This window comes from Myotis daubentonii, chromosome 14, assembly GCF_963259705.1.
Source record: "Myotis daubentonii chromosome 14, mMyoDau2.1, whole genome shotgun sequence".
NCBI lineage: Eukaryota > Metazoa > Chordata > Mammalia > Chiroptera > Vespertilionidae > Myotis > Myotis daubentonii.
The window spans coordinates 57,124,575-57,151,498 of record NC_081853.1 but is presented as its reverse complement, the minus strand read 5'-3'; the positions used below and the strand labels follow the sequence as shown (position 1 = coordinate 57,151,498).

At 55.6% G+C, this 26,924-nt stretch overlaps 1 protein-coding gene across 8 annotated transcripts in view; it reads left to right on the top strand.

Annotated features, from left to right (window-relative positions):
* Positions 1–26,924, top strand: part of DOCK3 (dedicator of cytokinesis 3) — a 176,141-nt gene that overhangs the window by 129,705 nt on the left and 19,512 nt on the right. For 7 of the 8 annotated variants that reach the window (XM_059664629.1, XM_059664628.1, XM_059664626.1 and 4 more), the window contains 15 exons: positions 337–464; positions 2,710–2,856; positions 5,072–5,170; positions 6,887–6,981; positions 8,860–8,935; positions 9,442–9,542; positions 9,782–9,840; positions 11,552–11,700; positions 14,083–14,168; positions 16,493–16,588; positions 18,885–18,945; positions 19,360–19,453; positions 21,359–21,507; positions 24,309–24,395; positions 25,651–25,755. In XM_059664629.1, the coding sequence (XP_059520612.1) occupies positions 337–464; positions 2,710–2,856; positions 5,072–5,170; positions 6,887–6,981; positions 8,860–8,935; positions 9,442–9,542; positions 9,782–9,840; positions 11,552–11,700; positions 14,083–14,168; positions 16,493–16,588; positions 18,885–18,945; positions 19,360–19,453; positions 21,359–21,507; positions 24,309–24,395; positions 25,651–25,755 (1,532 nt within the window). The remainder of the gene's footprint in view (positions 1–336; positions 465–2,709; positions 2,857–5,071; positions 5,171–6,886; positions 6,982–8,859; positions 8,936–9,441; positions 9,543–9,781; positions 9,841–11,551; positions 11,701–14,082; positions 14,169–16,492; positions 16,589–18,884; positions 18,946–19,359; positions 19,454–21,358; positions 21,508–24,308; positions 24,396–25,650; positions 25,756–26,924) is intronic. The other variant, XM_059664627.1, reaches the window with a different exon arrangement.

Sequence of the window (26,924 nt, the reverse complement as noted above, 5' to 3'; positions counted from 1 at the left end):
CTCGTAGAACTGGAGTGGCATTTCAGTGGCAGGCTCACTAGAGGCTAAGCCTTTATTTGGAGTCTAGTCAGGAAGGAGCTTTCATTTGGAAGCGCTGTCTTCACACTCACCCTGCACACAGTGCCACAGACACTAAGTCTTGACCAGAGAAAGACAGAGAGAGCTGGCAGGGTAATGCTGGGGGATCTGAAAGTGCTCGGAAGTGGGTTTCTAGGCCTGCACAAGGGGAGGGCGTGGCCTCCAGCGTGGCCTCAGCCCCAGCCCCGCCGGCCACTGGCTTCAGCGGTGGCTGCTTCCCGCTGAAGGGCTCCTTCACCTTTGTGTTTCCTCTCCCAGAATCCCGCCGCATCCTGCTCCCCGTGGTTCTGCATCACATCCACCTTCACCTGCGGCAGCAGAAAGAGCTGCTCATCTGCTCAGGGATTCTCGGCAGCATCTTCTCCATCGTCAAGACCAGCTCTCTGGTAGTGGCCCCACACCCCACCCCCTCAGCTCTGCCCCGGACTGGGGTTACCCCAGCCAGAGGCAGACCAGCAAAGAGCGCTTTGTACACTTCTCAGTCAGAGAAGCTTTCATCAGTGACAGGCAGGTACCCGAGTGAGTGGAGGCCAGTGTGTGCCCAGCAGGCTGCTCAACACAATTCAGCTCAGTCTTGCTGTTTTTAAGTTTCACTACCGTAAAGCCACCCTCAGTCCACCCAGAAGAATCATTGTCGGTAGAGCAGAAAGCCCAGTCCTGGGCCGCGCTCTGTGCCATCCGCCGCGTTGGTTCTGGGTTCCTGAGTGTCCTGAGGGTTCTGAGGGCCCTGAGGGTGCTCGGCACGGACGGGGGCGAGCAGGCTGGGAGGCAGCTGCTCATTCAGACTTTCTGGCAGCTTCCTGGCAGCCTGATCCCACCCGTATGGCATCCTGCGCCTGCCAGATAGGCCAGGGAGGTGAGAGATACAGCAAATGCTGCCACAGGCGCACTGAGCCTCGGCTGGTACAGCTGTGCTTGAGGAGGGAGGTTTCAATGCTTGTGCCTATTTTCTTTTAAAAAGAAATCTGTGGTAGAAGGGAGGAAGGGAATGAAAGACACGTATCAGGTATGATTAATTTATTTTAATGATATTTACTATATGTATTTATGATAGTAGAAGAAATTTACATTTCTTATAGGAAATTTGGAAAATATAGGAAAGTATAAAGAAATAAATTAAAAACAAAAATGAGTTTTTTATTACACCACCTTATTAAGTTGAGATAAGATTCCTGGAAAATAAAATGTCAAGTGCATTGAAAATGACGGCCAGTGGCCAGGTGATAGGAACACACGGTTGGGCCAGCCGTGCACCGGAGAGGTGCCCGAAAGAGAGTGTGCTTGGTTTGCGCAGGACACGGACCCAGTGGGGTGGTCTGGTATCCAGACTTAAAGTACCATCTGGTGCTGGCACAGCATGGCAGAGCCTCTGTGAGGGTGTAGGGTCCTATGGTTCGCTCTTGGCTCCCGGCAAGGCCTGGCAGAGAGGCCACATGGGTGCATAAGGTCTCCTAGTGACCAAGGTCAGACTTGACAAGTGGGAGGCTTATTGCTGGAAAAAAAAAAAAAAGGAGAAAGATTGAAGGATAAAAGAAAAGGAAGAGGAGGAACAGATAAAAGCCTAAAGGAGATGGTCTGGTTGTATTTGTGGGCCTAGAGAGTTCGGTCCAATTAATCGCTTACAGTTTCTCAAAGAGGCATCACAGGTAAGAGTGTGACAATCAGTCCAGCAGATGAGAGACAACTTTGGGCCCAAGAGCTGCTCCGATTCTTCATGTGGATCGGGCCGGGCGCCATGTACCGATACTAGCAGGCGGGTGGGGGAGGAGCGCGATTGCAGCTGCGTGAGAGCAGAGGGGTTCTCTTCCTTGTTCGCCTCTGTACACTCCGGTCCTCAGACAGTGGCTGGCACGTGATAAATGCTTAGTGAGTGATGGATGGATGGACATTTGGACCAGTGGTAACCTAAAGAGGCTGGAGAAGGGGCCATGGGGGTTTCTGTGAGATAATGGGAACTGAGCTAGGGGGTGTGAGATGGAATGTGGGAGCTCTGTAAAGGGATAGCACAGGCTCGTCCTGAGCTCAGAGCCTCGTGGCTGGGAGGCAGCCTTGTGGGAGGCGTGCTCCGTGTTCCGGGGGCTGCTCCTCCGAGGGGACCAGCGCCCATGCGCGAGAAGCTGAGGAGCTAGAAGGGGGCCCAGGCACACCTGGCAGCAGCCCGGCTGGCAGAGACAAAGCAGCCAGAGAGGAAACTCTGAGAAGGAGACCGTCTTCAGAAAGACCAGGACCCCCTGTGTGCATTGGCAGCGGTGGAGGTGCTGCCCGCACAGCTGCTCAGCGTTGGTCGGCAGCACTGTGCTTTCTCCTGACATTGACAGGGAAATCGAGAAAACCCCTAACTCGGGACCTTGGTTTCTGTCCTGTGTACTGAGATTAACGTGTTTGCCTGCAGTTCAGAATTGTGGGTGTCAGGTGGCGCTGGGTAAGGCCTCAGCCACCATCCTGGGCATCAGCGCTCAGTGTCCCACCTTCTCAGAGCCAGTGCCCGGGTTCCCTGATGCTCCTGCTAGTGAGGCCGAGAGCCGTGTGGAGAATCCAGTCCCGAGACCAGTCCCGAGTGGCTGGCCTAGTGAGTGCTGCCGGCTGCGTCGCCAGCCTGTGCTAACCGTGCGCTCTCTGCGCCCGCTCCAGGAGGCGGACGTCATGGAGGAGGTGGAGATGATGGTGGAGAGCCTCCTGGACGTGCTCTTGCAGACTCTGCTCACCATCATGAGCAAATCGCACGCTCAGGAGGCGGTAAGAGGGCAGCGGTGCCCGCAGTGCACAGCCGAGATCACTGTTAGTAACTAACATCAGGTTTCCTGTTTCTTGTCTAACCCGGGGCTCCTCCACACCAACCCCATTTCACCGCACACCTCCTCCATCTCCGCTGCCCCGCATGGCGTCAGCATGCTGCGTCTCCCTCCCCCTCTCCGCCCATCTCCCCCTGAGCCTCCAGGTGCACACAGCAGCCCGCTGCAGGGCAGACCGGAGGACGTGTCTGGCCCGTCCCCTGCACGCTGTCTTTGTTGGCCTTTGCCTTTGAGCCAAGTCAGTCCTCTAATGGGTGAGACAGAGATGCAGTGAGATGGGTGAGGCCGCAGGTGAAAGGCAGACTTCTGGGAACAGGCTCTCCTACATGCTGTGCCCAGCAGAAGGGCTTTCTCAGAATTCGCTTGAATCTGCAGGTCAGTTCTTTCTTCTGTAATGTGTGTACCTCAGTGTCGGGCCTCAGGAAGAAAGTGATGCGGTAGGATCGCGCTGGCACCCCTGCACAGCGATCTCCGCGAGGGAACGAGAAGAGAAGCAGGGAAAACCTCTCGGGAGGCCAGAGAGGCAGCCCCAGAGCCCCCTCTCCCGTGCCCGGGTTGGAGCGGGATGACATGGCCTGGGACCTTCCAGTCGGCAGGTGGCAGATGACAGTGATCGCTACGAGAAAGCCCTCTGTGGGGGCAAGCCGCGCTCCACGGGCCCGGGCGAGCAGAGGGCAGGCCAGCGCTCCGGAGCACTGGGCTGGCGACAGATGTCCACTCCCGTCAGTGCCCCTGTTGAGGGCGCCCTCACTGTAGGCAAACACATACACACCTACATGTCCTGTTGACCCGTTCTCGCTGACAGTGACACAGTGTTTGCTGTGGGCCCGGCCCTCTTTACGCCCTTTACAAATATTAACTCATTTATTAGCAATACTCACCGAGCGTTTCATCTTACGTAGATTTAATGAAGTTGATAATGACTGCAGTTTAGAGAGCACTTTCTATGTGCTGGGCCTTTCACTAAATGCTTCATGTGCGCTCATCTGATCCTTACAGTAGATCTAGGAATTTTGGTTTATTATGCCCATTTTTCAGATAAAACTGAGGCTCACGTACTAGTACGTGTCTATCTCTTGCATACATATATGTATAATAGTCTTGTGGGTCTAGAAAGGATTTGAGAGACTAAAAAACTGTTGGCAAGTTCCCATGAGTTTAAGACATTTGAAAATAGTCCGAAGGAAGTCATTTTGCTCCATTTTTTTCTGAGGAGGCATTCTTCCACAAGGAGGCCGTGCCCACTGCCCACCACCCACCTGCTGCCCACTGCTGCCCCGCTGCCCACTGCTGGGAGGCTGTGGAAGTTTTTGGAGTCCTGACAGCAGGGTTTTCTCCCACGTGCCCCACTTGGAATTTGAAGAAAGTTTAAAGACTCCTTTTTTATCTTTAAATTTTCACTGCTCTTAAAGCCCAAAGCTTGTCTTCTCATACAGGTCAGTTTTGATTCCTGTACTTTCCAGACAGTTACGTTGACCTACTATGTTCCAATTGCTTGGTCCACTAACCACGTGTAAGTCTGGGAGGTCCCCAAGGCGTTTGTTGTGGAAGGGCCCAGCAGGATGGGCAGAATCTGAATTCTGTTCAAAGAGGCCGAGCACCCTGATGCAAGTGGCCCCTCCAGACTTCTCTTTGGTGCCCGGGCCTCATATAGTAACGAAGGACTGTGTCCCAAACTGTCCTCGGAGAAAAACGGGAACCTCGTCTTACCGTGTGCTGCTGCTTGATTATAGGCCAGTGATGGCGAACCTTTGGAGCTCGGCGTGTCAGCATTTTGAAAAACCCTAACTTCACTCTGGTGCCGTGTCACATATAGAAATTTTTTGATATTTGCAACCATAGTAAAATAAAGATTTATATTTTTGATATTTATTTTATATATTTAAATGCCATTTAACAAAGAAAAATCAATCAAAAAAATGAATTCGTGTGTCACCTCTGACACGCGTGTCATAGGTTCGCCATCACTGTTATAGGTTAAGGTTTTCAACCAGCCCCGCTGCAGAAACCTCCCTACAACTCCCACGCCCTCCAGGCCTCGCTTAGCAGAAAGGAAAGCTCCCTGTAAGGGCCAGAGTTGTCGCCTCCCCTTTCATGATCATGGGGCCATCTCAGACCCTCCCTTCTGCCCTCCCCTCTGTGGATTGGGGTTGTCCCTTGTAATGGTCTGTGCTAAGTGTCTCTCGGGTTTGTTTCCCCAGGGTGAGTATGTGTCCTGCCTTCTCTCGCTGCTCCGCCAGATGTGCGACACCCACTACCAGCACCTCCTGGACAACTTCCAGAGCAAAGACGAGCTCAAGGTGGGCAGCAAAGCACATGCCTTCCACCCAGGGGGCAGCATGTGGCTGAGACTGCAGGGGCTGTCCCCTGCCAGGGGCAAGTGCAAGTGACCAGGCCAGGACTGCAGGGTGTGAGAGTCGCAGCCGCTCTTCCCAGCCGACCGATGGCTTTGGGAGGCTGAGAGGCAGCAGTCCCATGCAGCCAGATCCCGAAATGCTGGCAGGTTTGCCCTGACGGCAACCGTGTGACCACGTGTCTTTACGGGAAGCTACCCTGGACCACACGTGCCGGCCGCACACCAGGCCTCCTCCCTTCCTGTGCCTTCTCTGTTGCCCCTGCAAACCCGGCTTCACTGTCCAGTAACTACAGTAATAACGGTGACAGCCCTTCCCCAGTAAAACATATTTCTGGAAGATGCCGTAGAGAGCAAAAGGGAGCGCTGTCCATTGGCTGCCAGACTCTGGATCCTGAGCCCTGAGGTGGTCACGCAGAGAAATGGGTCTGAGGCAGCCAGAGGTGAGGTACTGGGCTTTTTCGGTCTTTCCTGGGAATGTGGACAGCCCTGTACATAAGTGTGACCATCTAGATTCCAGGGATATGCCAGAGCTTTTCATGGAACACTGTGGACATCTCATTTCCCAGATCTTCCTTTTAAATCCTCACCTGAGGATGTGTCTATTGATCTGAGAGAGAGTGGAAGGGAAAGGAGGAGAGGGAAGAGAAACATCGATGTGAGAAACATCCACCAGGTGCCTCTCGTACGCACCCTGACTGGGGGTCGAACCCACAACCTAGGTGTGGCCAGGAATCGAACGGGCAGTACTTTGGTGTATGGGGTGACACTCCAACACCTGAGCCACCAGCCAGGGCCCCAGACTTTTCTTTTAAGTGTCGTGGGCATTATCTCGCTTGTCCCAACTGATATGGCTGCTTGGTGTGGCTGGGATGTTAAGTTACCATGACTGATTTTTCCCAGCAAATGCCCTAGCGATAAGGCTTTTCTCACTGAGTGAGCTCTGGCCAGGTCAAATGAGTCCTCCGAGTGGGGCTTTCCTGGGTGGCCCCCAAATAAATCAAAGGCAGCAGTTCTCTGGGGATGGCATGGCCTTTGCCAGGAGCTCCACAGCCATGCTGCCCCTCCAGTGACTGCTAGGCCACCGGTTCCGGTTCCGCAGCTGTTTGTTTTCGAGGCTCCCGTGGAGGCGGCTGGGGGAGTTAACACAGAGAAGCTCACTGCTCCTCCTGGGCCTCCGTCACTTTTCCTGACTCACCCTCCGGGGATTGCCGCCGGCCTCAGTGATCCGTGTCGCCGCTCTTTCCTCGCGGCCTTGCAGGAGCCCGTCTTTGGAGGGCCTCCCTCTGCCACTCCTGACGTGCTTCTCCTGTCGGCGTGTCCCTAACGTCCCAGATGGCAGATTCTGAAAACCCAGTGCTCGGGGGCCGTGACCCACAGAGAGACCCCAGGCGCAGCGGGGTAGCAGTTCCTCTGCAGTCCAGCCTCCCGGGGCTTGGGGCTGTCGGCTGGGCTGCCTCTGTTCTGCCCAGTCGGGCCTGCTCCCATGTCTGACCTGTGAGAGTGCCTGGGACTCACTCTGAGAGAAGCAGCTCCCAAGGGAGCCAGACTCTGACCCGCTGGTCAGACCCATTCTCGTGCCCAGAGGCCCAGAGAGCACTGCCGAGGAAACGCGCTGCGGGGCGGGGGACAGGGGCCATGGCGCACGTCCTTCCTGTTTCAGGAATTCCTGCTGAAGACTTTCTGTGTGTTCCGGAACCTGATGAAGATGAGCGTCTTTCCTCGGGACTGGATGGTGATGAGACTTCTCACAAGCAAGTGAGTGTGGAAGGGCCTCGCACCGGCATCCACAGAGTGGTTCTCAGACTAAGGAGAGCGTGGATGTGCAGGAGAGAAAGCAAGAAAGAGGCCAAGGCCAAGGCCATGGGGACGGAGAGGAGAGGGCGAATGCGAAAAAAATGTTTTAGGCACAATAAGCAGGACTTGACCATTTACCGTAAGTTCAAAGAGAAGAAAGAATCAAAGATAGTTTGTGTCTTTTCTTAATTGAACCTGGGTGCCTGGCAAATGACGTCCCGGTGAGGGGAGAAACGGAGAGGTCGGGGGTGTGAAATGTGACACCCAGAGAAGGGGTCTTTCTGAGGAAGCCTGTAGGGTGGCCCATTGGCTTCTGAGGCTCTGGTTTCCTGCAGTCCCCCCCCCTCCCCCCCCCCCCCCCCGCACCTGCTCTTGATTTGGTCTGTGTTGTGGGCCAGGCACCGCTTGTCCCACAGTCAGTGCTCAGTGCCCCCTGAGGCCGGGCTGTGCGGCTCTGACGCTTCTGACTGACCCCAGGCCGCCTGGCCTGCCGTGTTTCTATTTCTAGCCTGAGCTTCTCACTGACACACCAGAGAAGTGATGCCGGAGGTGAGTGCAGCCTCACCCGGTCCCCCTCCACTCGGGAGGGCCGCTGGCCGCTGCCTCCACCCGCTGACCTGCCTTTCGTGTTGGCATTCCACGGCCTTTCCACTTTACCTGGGATAGTGCCCTTTACTTCTGTGTTCAAAACTGCAAACATTTTATGCAGAACAGAGCAGGGAGTGCTTATAATCCAAGTTACACAGCTATTTCCTCACACAGTGGGTTTTCCACTTGACTCCCTCTCGTTTCCGTCTCTCAGCTCTCCTCCGAGCTTCCCAGGCTCCCCAGCCTATCCTGCAAGCACAGCCTCTTCTTTTAAGGCTTTTTAAAAAGATGCATATTTATTGATGTCGGAGAGGGAGAGAGAGAGAACATCAGTGATGAGAGAGAATCATTGATTGGCTGCCTCCTGCATGCCCCTCATTGGGGATCAAGCTGCAACCGGGCATGGGCCCTGACTGGGAATTGAACCCTGACCCCCTGGTTCATAGGTCTATGCTCAACCACTGAGCCACACCAGGCTCTTTTAAGGCTTTTATCTTTCAGATCTCACCCCTTTGCTGGTGGAGTCGTCTCTCTGACTCACTGTCTTTGCCTTGCCCCTCTCCTGCATCGAACCCTGGTGGTCGTAGCTAGATATCAGCTCCCTTGCCAGGCAGTAGGCCCTCTGTAATCAAACCCTCACCTGCCTCTTCTGTTTTACTCCCTCTCTACCTCAACCTGTGCCTTTGGCTCCAGCAAGCCAGCCCCTCAGCACCCTTATAGGTGCCCAAACTAAAATTAAGGGTGATATTCTAAACCAAAGGCTGGAACCAAATGACTTAGAGATGAAAATACAGACATTTAATAACTACAAACCCCCATTATCATGTAAAAAAGCAAAGTTATACTCTAAGTCCTCTGGTGGTTATAATATAGGTTCATTACCCAGAAATCCCCAAAACACTAGAATCACTCTTTGAACTGGAAGCAACTTTAAAAAACCATCAAACCCCACCTGCCCCCTTTTATAGGCAAGGAAACGGGCCCAGAGAGAAGTAGTCCCAAGGCCAGATGATGGCCGAGCTGGGCCAGAGCCCTCTCCTGCTCTGTGCTGTTCTGCCGACAATGGGGCGTTTCTCCAAGCCTGATTTTCTGTGGGGGTTGTGCCGTCTCTCTTTTCTTTATAGTCACATCTTACGTGAGAGCACGTTGTGCTCAAGAAGTCCGCACACAGGCCGTAGCCAGCTGATGCTAAGCTCTCAGATGCCCTTGTGAGTCTGTTAACTCTGCCAACACTTTGTTCCCTCCCTGCAGCGTCATAGTCACCACTGTGCAGTACCTGTCCTCCGCCCTGCACAAGAGCTTCACGGAGACGGACTTCGACTTCAAGGTAGGGGCTCCTGAGACCACCTCGACCTTTGTAACGACCCTCGGAAGCCAAAAACCACGCTCATCGTTTTTGTTTTTGTTTAACTTAAAACAGCCATTTCATTTTGCTTACAATTGTACAGGTGAGGAATTTGAGAAAGACTCGGCTACGTGTCAGCTTGGGGGCTGGGGAAAGCTCACTGATTCCTTTATTATTAACATGTTTGTATTATCAAATGGCTTCCGAGCTTGATAGTGACTAGAATGTCACCTAGCGCGAGCTCCGCTTCGGGAGGTGCTGGGAGCCAGCCGTCCCCGAGTGTGCTCCCCGGTCCCGAGTTAACACTGGCTTCAGAGGAGTCAAAAAAGAAGAAAAGAAAAAAACATTTGCAAAGATATTTAAAAAGAAAAAAATCAAGATCTCAAAGTTGTAAAATGGATTCTGTGCTACATGCGTATATTTAGAATCCCTCTTGGAAGGCTGAAGACTGGGCTGCCACCTGTTCCTCTCTTTCTCTGTCTCTCTAGGTGTGGAATTCTTATTTTAGCCTGGCAGTTCTGTTCATAAACCAGCCAAGCCTCCAGCTAGAAATCATCACTTCAGCCAAGAGGAAGAAGATTCTAGATAAGTAAGACATATGTCTCTTACCTCCTTACCACATGCCCAGATGGGCTTGTGTTTCCATGGGAGGCCCCTTCAGATGTCCACAGGCTCCCTGGGCAGCTTCCCGAGGAGCCCAGTGAGAGGCAGATGGCTTAGAGTCGGGGCAACGCTAGAAATAGTGCTGAAGTACTGGCCCCCCTGGTTGTAGCCTGTCTTCCCGAACCTTCTCCCACTAATAACCGGCTCCTGTGTTCCTGTGTCCAGGTATGGGGACATGCGTGTGATGATGGCTTATGAACTGTTCAGCATGTGGCAGAATTTGGGTAGGTCTTTTCTCCTTGTTTGTCCCTTCCACATACTGCATAGCCAGATAGAAAGTGACAAGACTAGTAGCTCCCCCAGGTTTATGAATGTTAATTTAGACCCAAGAAATCTTCCCGTGTCTTTCACTCACACGTCAGATGGGTGGTGTAGCGCCTGTGCACCAGCCCTGGCAGGAGAGTGGGGCTGAGAACTAGGACCCCAGTAACACGTACTCCAACCCCCTTTTTGAGAGCTAACCGTCCAAAGGGAAAAAAAGAAGATGAGGGCTCCATCGTATCTTCCAGTTGGAGCGCTCCTGCCCGTCAAATCGCCCTGCTCTTCCTGCCCCGTCTGGATGTTGCAGACTCAGAGGCGTAGATCTCAGAGATGCTCAGCAGCACATCAAGGGCAGCTATGCATTTTAGTAAAGTTTGAAACCCTTCTTGGGTTTCTGAATTCAGGCCAGCAGATCACATTCCTGACACCCACTGCATGAAGGTTGGATGTAGGAAGGGAATTTCAGCCCATAGGTGAGACTGGTTTTAGCTTCCTTTCTTTTGATGACTTTCTCTGTACAGCTTCTCTGCTGTCCACTGCTTTGGATCTGCAATTGTGAGAGTGGGCTTAGCACACCGGCATTGCCCGGTGGGTGGGTGGCCATCCTTTGGTGCTGCAGGCCTTTGCTGCCTGTCAGGGTGCTGGGGAAGCTCCCCTACTCTTCCTGATAAAGTCTGTTTTCAACTGAGCTCTTGGTTCTGAAGCCTGAGGAGTGAGGGCCCTAAAGTCTCATAGTCCTTCATTAACCATCCCCGTCTCTAACACGAGAGGAACAAGCAGAGTGTGAGCCATTCCTGCAGCAAGCACGGGCCTTCCCTTAGGAGGGAGATGTGTTCCCCAGACTGCTTCCCGCTGCAGGACTCGCACTTCTGTGGCGGGGAGGGGTGGGTAGAGTCTGAAATTCCCAGGAACCCAGTGAACTAGCAACTGCACCGATCACCAAGATCGGAATATGCAACATCAGCCTCAGGGCTAACATCTGATCCTTAAATAAGCTTTTTAAATAGAAGAGATTTAGAAAGATGTCACATTTGCCTAATAAGCCAATCCTTTCTCATTGTTTCTGATGGGAATGGCACTTTCTGGTCCTCAGGACTGACTTGGCTTTGCTATAGCCGTGGTGCTTACACGGCCCGCGGTTTGCCTCCTCCTCCGTGTCTGAAGCACTGACAGCAGGGCTCTGGCAGGTGGCGCACACGGGCAGCCGCCCCTGGGCTTGCGACCTCTAGTGGCTGGACCAGGGGCGGAACAGCCTTAACACCGAGAAGCCCTGGGCTAGAGGCAGGGACCCAGGGAGTGTGCGCTGCATGTGGATGGACTTTTTCTGACTAAATGACTGTTGTGAGCAGACTCTCGGAAACTGTCACCAGTTACACAGAGATCCTATCCTGTCTGGAGTAGTGAGCTCCGTCCCTGAGTCCAGAATGATTTTCAGGTGGTCAGTGGAACTTCCGGGAAATTCTTGGGAAAGGCAGTTTGTGCCTCTCGAGCATCTGTGTCACTGTCTCACTGGGCTGGGCCCATGTTGTCCGTGACGCTCTACAGCCAAGAGAGGGAGCATCTCGGAAAGCCTGGGGGAGAGCCTGCTGCCCTGATGCTTGCAGGGCCCACTGGGCAGCCTCCATGCAGAAGCAGAGCAAGTACGAATACGACCTGTTGGGTTTCGTTGTTCAGGTGAACATAAGATCCACTTTATCCCGGGAATGATTGGTCCTTTTCTGGGTGTGACGCTGGTCCCGCAGCCAGAAGTGCGGAATATCATGATTCCCATCTTTCATGACATGATGGACTGGGAGCAGAGGAAAAATGGCAACTTCAAGCAGGTAAGATGACACCTGGCAGGCTCGGGGTGCTCTCCTGCCCAGGAAGGGGACTTGGGTGGCCAGGCGGAGGTTCCTGTGGGGATGGGTTGTAGCTTGGCCATCTGGAATCCTGTTCAAGGGTGTTCTGTCACTTGCTGGCCAGAATTGATTTGTGGGTTTTCCTCATAAAGTTAGAGGCCAGAAAAGAATCAGAGAAAAGGAATGAATGTCATGTGAAAGGCACTTTCTGACCAAGGGGAGAAGGACTGTCACCTCCCGGTTAATTCAGGAGAGGGCCCTGGGAGGGTGGTGTTTCCTCTCTAGGGATCCCCAATGTGTGTGTCCGGGCATTGCTAGGGCTGGGGCCCTGGCCTGGTGGCTTCTCACGGCTCAGGAAGCCCGGAATTTCACAGACTCCTGCACAGGGGGGGGTCTAGGAGGGGTGCGCCTTTGGCTAGACTGCTGACTGCAGCTTGTCCCTCGGCACTGTTCAGCCACCTGAGGTGGAGGAGGCCGCCCCGCCTCAGAGCTGTCTCCGGGGACGGTTTCCTGTGCTTTTCTTCCTTAGAACCCACCATGTTGTGTGGGACACGGTGGGTTCACAGAGATGAGAATCAAAGCTGACGTCCATGGAGCACCTCCCAGAGCTGGGCACGGGGCTGAAGAAGCGCGTTAGCCCCTACAGCTCACACGTGAGGACGCGTGGGCTTAGGGAAACATTTTATCCGGAAGTAGGCAGCTGGTATGTCACAGGAAGTATGCTTATTGAATGAATGCATAGTGAGGCGTCGCTTCAGGAATCTTGGTTCTAGTAATAAAAGTCACCCCTCAGACCTAAAGTGGTCAGTGTTGCCAGTTAGGACCTGCTGTGGCTGAAGAACTTCACGTTCGCCTGGGTCATGGTTTCTGCTCACACGGACCCTCAGCACCAGGTTTGGATTTCTCAGCTTCTCCTGACCTTTTCCTGTATCGGGCCCCAGAGGGTGATGAAGCCATGTCCCCACCCCCTCCCTCGCCGGCTCCTCTGCCTCACAAAGAGGTTCTAGCACTTGAATGGCGTCCGAACCTCCTGGGCGGCTTGTTGCTGCCTCCCCGCGGCGTTTCTGATGCAGTGGTGCCTGAGAATTTGAATTTCTAACAAGATCTCTGGTCCTGGTGCTCTGGCCCAGGGACCCGTTTTGGGAACTGCTCTGCCCACGTGTGCACTGTTGAGTCTGCTGCTCCGGGCCCTCCCCACCTTTGCCCTGTTGGGAAGCACAGTCTGCCTGCTCCGCATGTGTGAGGGGAAATCCCTTGTTACACACAGACCCGCTTCCCCGTGAGGCGGTGCCAGCTGGCTGACAGTGAGACCAGCTCCTCCTGACGTCACTTAACCCGGGACAGGTCCCTGCCAATGCCTCCTCTGTACACAGAGAGCGTGCAGGGCACCAGCCTCGCAGGACCCCGGCCTCAGCTTGCTGTTTCCGGTGAAGCGTATATTCAAGCAGCTCACTCCTTAGGTCGAACATAACTGTGGGAGTCCCTGCCCTGACCATCTCGTTTTCTGCTGCTGGGATTTCAGGAACCGTAACTGCCAGCAATGAATTTCCTAATTCAATTATTCTTTTCTTAGTTCATTGCCTTAGGACTCTTTGGCCCTATTGGAGTGAGAAAAATGTTTCTGTTACAGTTAATTATTAAATGCAGCCATGCCGTTTTTTGTTTATATGAAATATCTATATAAATAATGCCACGATACCACATTCTCAAGGGTAATGAAAGGTTTAAAGTTTTTCTCTCATCACGGACAGCTAATCTCTCACCTGAGAGTAACCCTAATGGAGCCTGTTGGGAAAATGGCTGAGCACACGGCCGCCCTGCAGAGCAGTTGGCAGTAGTAACAAGCGCACGATTGCTCCTCACAGTTTAGGAGTCCAACGAAGGCAGGGCCCTGCTGATGACCCAAGCGCTTAGGTTCTGGGGGACATGGAGGGGAGCCTTCTTTCCTGAAGGAGAGTCTCCGCAAGAAATACCTCCCTCGGCCCAGCCTAATGGTGGTCAGAGTGGGCCCAGCCCAGCTCCCTTCCTTTGTAACTGGCTGACTGGAGGGTAGTGTTCTATACGTACAAATTATTTTCAATGAACATTTTTTTAAGAAAGAAAAACCTTTGACAAAGGTTTTGGATCCAAAATAACGTTTCTCTCCAGGGAGTCCTCGCCTTTTGCCCCTGGACTGGGAAACAGTACAGCACCTGGGAACTGTAAGTTCCAACTCCTAACACCACTGGAGGGGGCCTTCCTGGCCCGGAGGCAACATGGTTTCTCGGGCTGAGACAAGAGTCTGCCTCCCTGGGATTTGTCTGGTGCAAAGGCCCTCACCTGCCGCAGGGTCCGCCGGGTCACCACGTCTCTGCTTCCCTCCAGGTGGAGTCCGAGCTGATCGACAAGCTGGACAGCATGGTGTCGGAAGGGAAAGGCGACGAGAGCTACAGGGAGCTCTTCGGCCTGCTGTAAGCTGCTCAGCCCCAGGCACCCCGCGTTGGGGGAGGGGTGAGAGGGCTAATGCAGGGGCGGGGCAGGCTTCAGAGGGTGGGTGTCAGGAGAGACCTGGGTTCCTAGTGGGGGCAGGGACCCCCTGCTGTCCATCAAGAAGTGGCGCTGTGACAGCAGGCTCTCTGAGACAGCCACGGCGGCTGCGGAGGCCAGAGGGCGCTGCGTGTCTTCATCGCAGGCGCTGTGTCCAGTGGGCAAACAGCTCTGGGGGACTTCACGAGGGCTCGGTGCTGCAGGGGTGAAACCCCTGCTTGTGTGAGTGTGCAGTTGGCTTGAAAACACTGACATGGATGTTATGACTTGAGCAAGGCTGGGTGCCTTTCAAAACAGGAGGTCATACCGATGACGTCAAGGATGCTCCCGCCATTCATGGCTCCTGGCTTGAGTTCATGGAGGCCAAGAGCCTTTAAGGACTAAGTCCGCAAGGAGGGACTCCGGGGCCGTGGTCCTTCCAGACAGATACTGATGTCGGATATTTTATCTTTCTACACAAAATCTTAAGACTGACAGCTCTAGTCTCCTCCCCCCTCATTTCCAGCTTGAAGATTTTCTTTGTTTTAGTGCCGTATTGAAGACAACCCTGTCACATACTGTTCCAGTAACAATACTGCACATCTGCTTACAACCTTACGCTGCGCAGAATGTGTTGATGTTCCCTGTTTAATCCTCATGACACAGCGGGTGGCAGGCAGAGCAGGGCTCACCCTGCTGAATGGAGGTGATGAGACAGCCAGAGCCTGGCAGCGCCCTTGCCCTCGGCCGCCCCGCAGGAAGCATCTCGGGGCGGGCCAGGTCCCTGGTTTGAGGGGGAATCTTTCTGTCTGCATGCCCGCTTTGTTCCTTGACGAGGCACGCAGTGATATGTGAATCCATCTGAAATTTAAGTCTGTGAAAGTGCATCCATCTCTCAGCATTGCTCGCTTAGCTGAAGCTGTTTCTAATTGTGGAATAAGACAAAGAAAGCTCTTCCTGAGCTGCCAGCGGATGACCTGAGTACAAAGAGAAGACGTAGCACAGAAATAACTTGCAGTTAAATTACCTGCCCAATCGTGCCTCACAGCCCTTCCAGTCGTGTCTGAGCACTGGACGCCACTGGAACATGGAGCAGTGTTTCCCACTTGGTGTCTGGGGGAGGCTGTAGGTACGCTAGACAAGAAGTGGGCCGCGGGCTGGTTCGGTTAGAAAAGTCCCAACTGAACAGAATGGAACAGGCCTCTGTGGTTGTAGAATTTCTCAAAGCCCTTAACGTGCAGAAAGAGGTGAAAGTCTCCAAAAGGAGGGTGTGGTGCTCAGCACTTGCCATGCTCGTTTGCTCACAAAACACCTCTCCCTGTCGCCAGCACAGCAGAGCTCTGGAGAGCACAGGTTGGGGGATGCTGACACAGTTGTGTTATCCATGTGGCCAGAGGCCAGAGCCAGTGGTCCTGCCTTCTCTTCTAGTCACATGGGGAACCTCACTTTCCCAGAAATCTCCGCTCAGACTGTCATCCTCACAGCAGCATTAACAGCCGCCAGGCTGTGGGTGTGAGTCCCCAGTGGCGCGCCCTCAGCTCGGCCTGCCAATCCGGGGACTTTCCATGAGCTTAAGGAGCAGGGACAGTGTGGACGAGAGTCGGGAGAGGCCTGTGGGAGGCAGAGGCTCTCAGAAGCCAGGCTCTTCGGAGAAGCCAGGGGCCGTCTGAGGTAGCGGGGCCTGGGCGGGAGCGAGAAGAGGACCTGGGCACTTCGCTCTGGCTCTGGCACGTTTTGCATGGAGCATCCCCGACGGTAGAGGTGCTGGTGTAGCTCCGGGGGGAGGGAGGGTGCTGGGCCCTCGCGCCTGGCGGGAATCTTTCGCTTGTGCGTGTAGGGTTGATTTGTATGTTCGCTGAAGATGGTGCTAAGCAGTGATCAAGGCCGTCAGCCAGTTGGCAAAGCCAGGCCCCGCCCTCAGTGGACTCTTACTCAGCTGCTTCCTCAGAACAGACCTCACAGCGTGCACTGGGAGGGGCCAGGGCTTTGAAACCCCGCCCTCGGTTCAGTGGCGTTCTTGGGGCCTCGTACAGGAAGATGGAAAACATGTTTGTTTGCTGTTGCCGGTTCAGTAATTGCCTTGTCCTTGCTTTGTGCTGCGTGGAGTAGAACCCAGCTGTTCGGGCCCTACCCCAGGTAAGGCTGGCGTGGTGAGTCTGCTGTCTGCAGACCTGCCACCGGCCCCAGGCCTCCAGGCCCCCTCCTGTGCCCGGGGAAGGCTCGCTCACGGGCTGTGTGTTGTGTTTGTGTCCCTCACTCGCCCACACAGCCTGCTGGAGAAGATTGAACAGGAAACATGGCGCGAGACCGGCATTTCCTTCGTGACCTCAGTCACGCGCCTCATGGAGCGCCTTCTGGACTACAGGTATGGCTCCGGCACCTCCTGGCCGCAGGGTACTCTCTAGCGGGGCATCCCTTGACCTTGAAGCTGAGACCAGGTGCCCCTCGGGAGGGCTGCTTTGGTGTTGCATGCCATCGCCAGTCATTAAGAATCTACTGATGGCCAAGCAGGGTGGAGGCAGGGCTCCTTCCTGGGATCCCTCCTGATATTGGGCACCTGTTCCCAGGAAACACCCAGAACATGCCGCCATCTGCCTTTCCTTCAGAGGCGTGGGCTCAGCAGGGCGGGAGAGGAAAGCAAGGCCGGGACTAGCTGTGGTGCCCAGTGTGGCCTTCCTCAGCCCCGTGGCAGGCGGGCAGGGAGTGCTGCCTGGGACAGAAGTGTGACCCAGGAGGACTTGCGGTTGGCGTTGCCATCGTCCGGGGACCCCACCCTTCCATGCCTGCGTTCTCTGCCTAGAGTCTGCTTCTGTCTGTCCTTTGGTGCCGGCCGTGAGCAGATAGAGGAAGCGGGCTGAGTGAGCTCGGGGTCTGTCCGTTCTGGTCAATCTGAGATTCATGTGAAATTGGCTTTTGCATGAACACCTGCTTTCTCCGTCACTTCATGGCTTTTGAATTCGTCTAAAAGTGACAGTGAAGCTACCACGACAGCCTTGGTTGTCCTCTGAGCAGAGTGCGGGTGCAGAGGCTGAGGGGCCTTTGGAACTTAGAGGGAGATGCTGGGAGAGAGGAGGAATGGAAGAGGAAACAGCCCCGAGCAGTAGCTCCGTCTCCTCTGTGCTACAAGACACGGGCGCACCGGGGAGCGGAGCGTTTTCAACCCACGGCAGGAAATGCAAGCGAGGTCCGCCCCCATCGCTGCTGCGGAAGGGAAGCGCTGCTGCACCAAGAGCTTGCTGAGCAGAGGACTCGGCGTCCAGGGCAGGGCTGGGGGTGGACGTGGGATTCTTGAGGAAAGTGCTCGCATCTTGAGCTTCCCCTCTTCCCATAGCAGTTGTGCTTGTGTGAGCTTCAGACCCTTGTGGGGCCTCATAAGGTCACAGGTAGCCTTTGGGGAGTCGGAGCAGAGGACTGACTTGTTCACACCACAGGCCAGGATAGCTACTCTTTGCTGCACCTGCCGCCACCGGGGAGGAAGGGAGACAGAACTCTTGGCCTCTTCCTCACGACAGCACTCACTAGCGCCGGCCCTCTCCACTGTGGCTGCGGAAAGAGCAGACGCTGCTTTCTCGGGCTCCGGGCCTGCTTCTAGCTGCTTGCGCTTGCCCTGCCTGCCTTGTTCTCCCCCATCCCTGTCTCAGTGGTAGTACCTGCAACACAAAGTTCAGACTCTTTCCCAGGACGTCAGAGGCTCTTCATAAACTGGTCTTCGCCCACGGCTCCAGCCCCACCCCCTGCCAGTCCCCACTCCCCACGCCCTGCAGCCCAGCCTCCCAGTGTGGCTCCTTGTTCGCACCCCCAGCGAGAAGGCCTCCCCAGGAGCTTAGCCGGCTGTCTCTGCACACCTCTTTTGGAGCATGTCACCTGGATGATGACCTCTGTCACCTTTCTAACTCATCCAGCAAAAGAGCCCGCTCCTGGAGGACAGCAGCCTGGGCCTTGCCTCCCTGGCAGGTGCTGCGCACAGACTGATTGGATGGACGTACTGTAAGGTCCTGCAGGACGAGGAAGGCTCCCACCCCCGTGCGGTTCAGTTCAACAAGAACTTACTAAGAGAATAGCTGTTTCAAGCTCAGTATACGTATATCTTTACAAATAAGCAATCGGTAGTGCTCCTGAATGCCTTGAAGCTCTAGTGCGAGAACTCTGTACTGGCACGAACCGTAGGTACTCAGAGAAGCAGCTCTTCAACTTCTGCATGAATCCCAGACATTCCGTGTTGGATAGAGAAATGCTCATCGGTAGCCACCGTGTTTCCCAGGTTAGGAAGCAAAGCCCTAGAAGGGCTCTCTTGGTCCCTGGAAGACAGGACAGAGCCAGCGTTGCCAGGCCCGTGGGCTCTAGCAGAACCTCCACCTGGAGGAGGCAGCTGGAAGCCGGGGAGCCTTCCTTTCCCGGCCCCCTGCCGGCACACGGGGCTGCCCAGCCACTGGGGGAGGCACAGGCAGCCACCACACAGCCATAGCCAGAGGCTGCAAGGCCTCTTTTAGGAGAGTCTTCCCTGCCCATCTTCCGGGGGAGCATCAGGAAAGCAGTTCCAGTTGGAGAGCATCCCAGTCGGGTGGGTCCCCGCGATGCCTCCATGCGTGGGACTCCAGCTGGGCGTGTTGTCCCCGCGGCCCCGCCTCACGCCTGGGCCCTCCCCTGCGCTCTCCTTGCAGGGACTGCATGAAAGGGGAGGAGACGGAGAACAAGAAGGTCGGCTGCACGGTGAACCTGATGGTGAGCGGACATGCCCCTCTCCTCCAGCACATGGCTGCCAGCCGCGAGGTCGTCAGGAATCCCGTTACGGGCCTCTTGGAGCGCGCATCTCCTCAGTCCTGTTCCCACTGGGAAAGGAATGAAATGAGCTGCTCCTTGGACAGAGCTCCAGCCTGGCCTCTTGGCGGGTCCCCCCGCCCTGACCTCCCCTAGCTCCCAGCCTGCCCGGATCCCAGCCTGCACTGGCACTCCTCCCCTTCCTCACTGCGCGAGGCTCCCAGAGACCTGCCGGTGTGCCCTCCGGTGGGTCCTGTCCTTTTCCAGTTGGTGCTCCCCAGCTGCCCCCACTGCTGCCCAGCCACCGGGGCTGGGGCCAGCCGCCTGGAGCTCAGGGATGGCCGCCCACCTGTGTGTGTGCTCCCTTCTCTCCTACAGAACTTCTACAAGTCGGAGATTAACAAAGAAGAGATGTATATTCGCTACATCCATAAGCTTTGTGACATGCATTTGCAGGCGGAGAACTACACAGGTGAGTGCGAGAGAGAGAGAGAGCCGTGCCTCCCGGTGAGGACCGACTGGACAGGTAAGCACAGCTGGCAGAGATGGCGCTGGCTGGTGTCTGCCAGACCTTGGCAGCGTGCCGGGGCCTTGCTGCCCCTCACCTCACTCCTTCCCCTCGACTCCTTGGTAACGTGGCGGAGAAAGCAGGCAGCACTCCCACCTGTGCCTGCTGCCATGTGCTCTGCCTGCTCCAGTCTCCATGCCTCCTACCCCCCACCCCCCCGGCCCCCAGGCCTCCTGGGTGACTTCCGGGTTCTGCTGCTCCAGGTTCGAGCGTCCTGAGCCCTGCCCCTCGCGCAGGCCTTTCTAAGCACCTGCACAGGGGAATCGGGTGCGGCCATGACACAGGAGCACGGCCTCGCCCATGGAGCTCCCAGGGGACGTGCAGAGGGCTTTCTGGCAGCCCTTCCGCTGCTCCTGCATTTAACCCACGACAGAGGCCTTTCCTCACAGAACACGTTTAAAAGCATTTGACTGCCTGTCACACTGTTCACTGAGCCCTGGTCTGAGTCAGGAGGCCGCCCGTCACCTTGTGCCATAGTTCCCCCCACAGCCACCTGCTTCACTGTGACCAGCCGCTCCCTCTCAGCCCTTGGGCCACAGGGCTTACATGCGTGTGCTAGACAGGAAATCCAAGCTCTCATCCACAAACATCGATGAAATTAGATGGACTTACTGAAACAATCCTTTTCCCTATCTCTCAATGTTAGAGTGTTGGGCACAGAAGCCACCTTTTCTGACTACACGGCCTGGCCAGAATTAAGTGATGGCAGGACTGACTCCCCTTCTCTGCATCCACTTCCCCCCGTGACCCCAGCACCCCTCCAGGAGGGCAGCGAAGGGTTGGCCGACCGTTTCCACGCGTCACTAGTGGCCTCAGGAATGACACCCGAGGAGAATGTGTTGTTTCCTAAGGTTCAGAGGCAGGACGTGAGTGCCCAGGGGCTGGTCCCGGAGAGAAGGTTCCCCATCCGGGAGGAGGCCTGTGCCTCCCTGGGCAGGAGGGTCCCGTGGCCGGAGGACAGGCAGAGCGGCCAGGGTGAGGAGGAGCCTGCAGGCGAGTGGGCCTGGCCAAAACGGGAGTGGGCCACAACATAATTCGAACTGAGGTTCTTAGTCATGAGGAACAGGCCTGAGTGGGACCTCGAAGGCCAGGCTGAAGCTAGAACTCACTCACTTTCCAGTAAGAGAGAAGCCACTGAAAATGAGCAAGTAGAGCTGGAAAGAGCAGATGGTGTAGAGAGGACCCCAAGCAGCAGCTGTGATTCCCTGTGGCTCACCCCGTGGAATTTAGGGAGCAGGGTCTGTAGCGCTGTTTACATCACCTCTCCCCCTGGCCCACATGAGGGCGAGGTGTCGCTGGGGCTCTGCCCTGGGTCCAGGTCAACGCTCGGTTCCTCTGCGGCCATCACACATTTATCACCACTCGCACCTGCTCGCGCTGGTCCTTCTAGAAACAGGAGGAATAGGAGAAGGGTCCTTCCCAGGGCCATGCAGAGACCAGAAAGTGAAGATGGAGGCATCGAGGCCGCTCAGGGAGGGCAGAGAGAAGCCTGATCAGTGCTCACTCCTAAGAGCCAGTACCGATGAGCTTGGACGGGAAGCTCTAGTCACCTGAGCAAAACAGGAAGAAAGCCCCCCGGGCTCTCACATGTCCGTTCTCCAGAGCGAGGTGCCTGTGCACCGGCTCCCGGTCGCTGGGCCAGCCGTCTCCTGGAGCCAGGCCGTGGGGGGAGGCGTCTCCCAGGGCCTCGGCCCCTTCGTGCTGCGGTCAAAGGTCGTCGGCTGGGCAGCTCCTGTGTCTCCCCTTTGGTACCCAGGGCCCCTGACCTGGGCTGCACGGGCCTTGACCTCCACGTTGCCCGCCCCACAGAGGCTGCGTTCACTCTGCTCCTGTACTGCGAGCTGCTGCAGTGGGAGGAGCGGCCGCTGCGGGAGTTCCTCCACTACCCGCCGCAGAGCGAGTGGCAGCGGAAGGAGGGGCTGTGCCGGAAGATCATCCACTACTTCAGCAAGGGCAAGGTGGGCCCGCTGGCTGCCTCGGGACCCTTGAGCGGTGGTGGGGCCGGGGGGAGGGGGTGGGTCCGGGAGGGGAGTGGGTAGATGCCGGGATGTGCACCACATTTGCAGGTGGCGTGGTTTTCTCTTGGGTGGGGGCTGAGGGGGTGAAAAATCAGTTTGGGGAATAAGACAACTCCACACACCGGCTTTCCATCCATCGATGCTGACGCTCCTACAGCAGGGCTCCTGGGCCCCCACTTCCGTTTGCGACCTGTGGCTTCTAATCCGCCGTGACATGGGCTGTGAAAGGAATGGGTCTGAGCCTCTTAGGTGCCTGCTCTTGTCTGGATTTCTCTCCCACAGCGCAGCCCCCTTTTCCTTGGGGTTATGCCCCGTCAGGCTGGGTGCTGTGGATTGGCAGGCATCGTCCATCAGCACTGGCTCCGGCTTCCCTGGGGATTCCCGCCCTCCAGCCCTGTCTCTGGGAGAGCTCCTGGCGGACCCTCTACCCCCCACCCCCCTGCTTGTGGCCGACACTGGGGAGGCCGGAGCGCTTGCTTGTCGAGGGGTGCTTCCCTACTCCGCTTCGAGCATGTCCTAGAGACTGAATGGCACCCTCAGGGAGCTAGAGTGGCTGAGCCCCTGGCTTAAGTGGAAATTTTAAATGAATTTTTCATCATAAAAAAAGAAAGATTTAAACCTGAATGGCTTTTGCCCATAAATCAGAAAACATTTATTGGTTATGTGTCTCTCTAAAAATCATTTAAAAAACATCCTTGGGTGAGGATTTTAAAAAAAGCCCAGGCCCACCAGTTTTCCAGCACAGCCCCTGACGGCCGGCAGAGTATTGAAGCTCTTGGTCCGCGGGTAACGGGTGGGGAGGGCTTAGAGCAGCAGGCTGCACTTCGGGGCAGAGGAGCACTGAGCCCAGGACGGGGGAGACCTGCGCTGCCGGAGCCGCTGGTGCAGGCAGAGCCCTTCAGCCCGCATGGGCCTCCTCCCCTCAGTGAACAGTCCGCCACGGCTCAGCCGCTCAGCCGCCCTGGTGTGGGCCCTTGGCTGAAAGCTGCCTGAGCAGCACTTGGGGCCAGGAGTGTGCCCCCCCGAAGGCTGGGCTATGGGGGTGCAAAGGTCTTCTAGCTCCCTGAGGCCAGAGGCGTTGTATTGGGGCAGGGAGTCGGGGTCTATTTAAAATTCTCTTTCTTGCCCCGGCCGGTGTGGCTCAGTGGAGAGAGGTCGACCTGGGGACTCAAGGCACATGCCCAGGTTGCAGGCTCCATCCCCAGTGGGGAGCGTGCAGGAGGCAGCTAATCAATGATTCTCTCTCATCACTGATGTTTCTATCTCTCTCTCCCTCTTCCTTCCTCTCTGAAATTAATAAAAAATATATTTTTAAAAAATAAATAAAATAAAATTCTCTTTCTTTTTTCCAGTCTTTTTAATTGGACCTGCAGTTTTTGATCCATTAGGCATTAATCACTTCGAAGGATAGAAATAATAGGCTCTTTTTGAGAAACATAGACCCAAATGAGATATTATTATCCTTCTTCCTGATGGCTTTTCAAATAGTGTTTTTAAAAAACATAGTCCTTATTACTCATACTGAAATATTTATGGGTGAAATTATGTGAGATTTGCTTCAGAAACTATAGGGAGGAGTCAGTGGGTGGGGCATGAATGGTACAAGACAGGCCATGAATTGATCATAGTTGAAGCTGGGTGATGTGTACCTAGCCTTTCATTCTTCTGTTCTGTTTTTCCATATGTTTAACATTTCCTATAATATAAAGAATTTAAATCGTATTTAGATGTTGAGGAGAAGAATCTGGCTGAAATGACCAGTGATTCCCAGTTTAACCAAGAGAAAAAGCAGTGTTTTAAAAAAAGAAAGGGCCCAGCTGGCGTGGCTCAGTGGTTGAGTGTCAACCTATGAACCAGCAGGTCATGGTTCAATTCCCGGTCAGGGCACAGGCCCGGTGTAGGCTCGATCCCCAGTGTAGGGTGGGCGGGAGGCAGGCAACCAATGATTCTCTCATCATTTATGTTTCTATCTCCCTTCCTCTCAAATCAATAAAAATATATTTTTTAAAATTGTTAATGAAAAGAAGAAATAGACAATATTGCTCTACAATGAAGGCCATTATAGCCCTCCTCAGGCCTGTTCAATGGGCTTGTCACCATAACAGGAGCTGCCACAGAAGCAGCTGGGGCCTGGCTAGGCAAGGACGACCTGAAGCCACTTTAGATTTGAATCTTTCACCCTGTTTGGTTTAGCTCAGTGGACAGAGCGTTGGCCTGCGGACTAAGGGTCCCGGGTTTGATTCCAGTCAGGTTTGGTTTCCATACTTGTTTCCGAGCCTACATAATCTTACTTTAAAAGTCACTGTTTCCTTTATTAACTCATTAAGTAAATCTTTATTGAGTACCTGCGCATGCCTAGTTCTGTTCTAGGCTCTGAGGATAAAATAAATAGACAAGGTCCCAGGCCTCTTGCAGTCCATCCTCTAACTGAGACTCACACAACAGCAAATGTAACTAGTGTTTTACAACTTCAGCTTCAGGTAAGGAAACAGGGGAGGTGCCTGCCCCTCCAAGCAGCCAGGGAACGGCCTCTGGGAGCAGGAGGCACTAGCGTGGAAGCCGGAAAGCCGCGCTGCAGAGCCTGAGTGCTCTGCGCTGGGCGCTGCAGATGGGTTTGCGCAGATGGTCTGTGTGGCAGGAGGTGCAGGAGGCCGTGGCTGTACCCTCCGCTGTGGGTGAAGTGGGCTTGGGCCTTCCGAGGCGCCTGAGGCGCTGAAGCCTTGTTTCTGTTCCTGATGCAGAGCTGGGAGTTTGGCATCCCTCTGTGCCGGGAGCTGGCGTGTCAGTACGAGAGCCTCTACGACTATCAGAGCCTCAGCTGGATCCGGGTGAGCTTTGCCCCTGCCCCCCCCCCCCCGCCCCCAGCCCCGGCTCTCCTGGCCGCGGGTTCTGAGAGCGTTCACTGCAGGCCCAGCCCTTCGCCTTAGTGCTATTGGGCGTTAGGGAGGAGCAGAGGCCAGGTTTCGGCCTTTGAGCCCCTTGCCATTTGGCTGGGGAACCAACATGCACTTGGTCAGTGATTGTCACTCTGGTGCTCAGGGGTGAGCAGCATACACCAGTGGAACGGCTTCCAGGAGGAGGTGGCAGCCCGACCTCACGGAGAAGCTCTTCCTGAAATGATTTGCTCAGGGTCGCGTCATCTGAAAACGCTGTGCGGTGGTCCCCTGCTGTGGCTTGTGGTCCCTTTCGGTGAGGCCAAGGCCTCCTTCTCCCTTCTTTACAGCAGAATATCCAAAACTTAGGTGAAATGCCCATGGACTTGGAAGGCCACCAGGAGGTATTCCTGGCTGCCAGTGCTGGGGTCGGAGTCCTGGCAGCTGCTGAGTTCATGACCAGGGAGGTCCGCAGTTGCAGCTCGCCCTCCTGCACCCTGCTCAGTGCGGCGAGCTCTGCTGCGTTCCTGGCCCGCTCCGGACTTGGGCCTGTGTAGACATGGCCCTCTCGCACCAGCTTCTCCACTGGGCCTTGAAGGCCTCTGCTTCCCGGCAGGCTGGCTCCACTGAGTGCCTTAGAGCTGTCTTCTCAGAGTCCAGGGAGTGTTTCTGAATGAAAGCTTACCGGCCGTGGAAATGCTAGGCAGCACGGACAGTAGCTCAGCTTTTAAAGTTTCAAGTCTCCTAAATTGGAGCCAGTACCAGTGACGCTGGCAAGTGAGCCTTCCTTAGCCTCGTTAGTCCCACGATAGATCAAGAGCCATGCAGTTGGACTGATGCAAACTGGTGCCGAGAACTGCTGTTAGCCCCTTGTCAGCAGCACCTGCCAGGGTCAGGTGCAGTGTCATTCAGAACCAGAAACCCGGGGGAGGGGGGTGTGGCTGCACGTGTGAATGTCTGCCCCTGAGCGTGCAGGAAGCCTGCGTCTGTGGAACTGGGTCCGCCCACTGGGAAGGACACAGCACGGCGTCCCGGGGCTGCAGGGCACCTGCCCCCAACCCCCCCAATCAGGTGACAGTGGAAGAGGAGGGGCTTCCGGGGAGAGGCGGAGCATGGGTCTCATCTGGACCGAAAGACAGTGTCCAGTGGGCTGGGAGGACTTGCTCCGGACTAGCAGCGGAGCCAGCTGAAGGCAGCTTCTCACCCACAGAAGATGGAAGCCAGCTACTACGACAGCATCATGGAGCAGCAGCGCCTGGAGCCCGAGTTCTTCCGCGTCGGCTTCTACGGCCGGAAGTTCCCCTTCTTCCTCCGGGTGAGTCCCGTCAGGCGGTCACAGTGAGATCTGCTTCACAGGCTCCTGGGCACCTGCCTGTCCTGCCTGTGTGTTTCTCACCTGGCTCCCTAGTCTGTTGCCTACAGTGCTTCTCTGAAGGACTGACCAGCCAACGAAGGCCCTCGGCTTTCGCTGCCCGAACGGCCGGCTGCTCTGGACCCTGTTTGCTCTGGGTGCTAGTGAGCGCCTCCTGAACCAGGTCCCACAGGACGTGACCAGGGCCTGAGCCTGTCACATCAGCATGTGCAGAGCCTCCCCCTTCCTGCTCTCAGTGCCTGGCGTCCTCCATGTGCCTGCTCAGCCGGCAGCACCCAGTCCAGCCCTGACCTCACAGTAGGCCGGCCTCTGAGGGGTCTTCATGGAAGATGTAGGCTGTGTAGAGCTGTGGGTTTGGGACAGCCCAAGGACAGTCCCCTTGCTCCGGGGCTGTGGGAAGCCTTTCTAGGCAGCTGTTTCCCTGCCCAGGTGAAGCAGACATTCTCCCCGCTGCCTGGAAGGCTGGGCTGGGACATGAACATGGAGGGACGACTGAGCATAGCCGTCCCGACACCAGTTGAGCAGCTGTGATTTCTCCTTTACTCAGCAGACCCAGAGGCTCCAGGTGGAGTCAGCTGTAGGCTGCCGGGGGGGGGGGGGGGGGGGGGGTTTTGTCTTGCTCAGATGACCTCGATGGGCCTGTGGGCGGGCCCGGGGCTGCAGTTGAGACCTCAGGCAGCTCCAATTGCCCCCGGTCCCAGTGCTGACTACAGTTCAGTGCCCACGCGTCTCAGCACGCAGATGGGAAGGTTCAGAGACGCCTCGATATGTTTGGGATCCTGTCTCCTTGGAGAAATCACTTGAGCCAGTGCGCAGTGAGCTTGGTATCACGTCAAAGGTCAGCTGTGCTCATGCTCCTTTTAAAAAGCCGGTCTGCCAGTCACAGAGTCCAGGCCCTCCAGGTCTCAGATGGAAGGCAGGGCAGCTTGCACATCTCCTGGGTGAGAAGAAAATGATTTCTGTAGGAACTAATACTGACAGGGCACCAGCACACGCTGCAATTCCAGCCACAGCCAGGATTCTGGTAGCAGAATGGGAGTGAGCCGAGGCCTCTGGGGGGCTGGACCTCCTCCACACTCTGGGGCCTTCCAGCCCAGGCGTTTCAGAAGCGG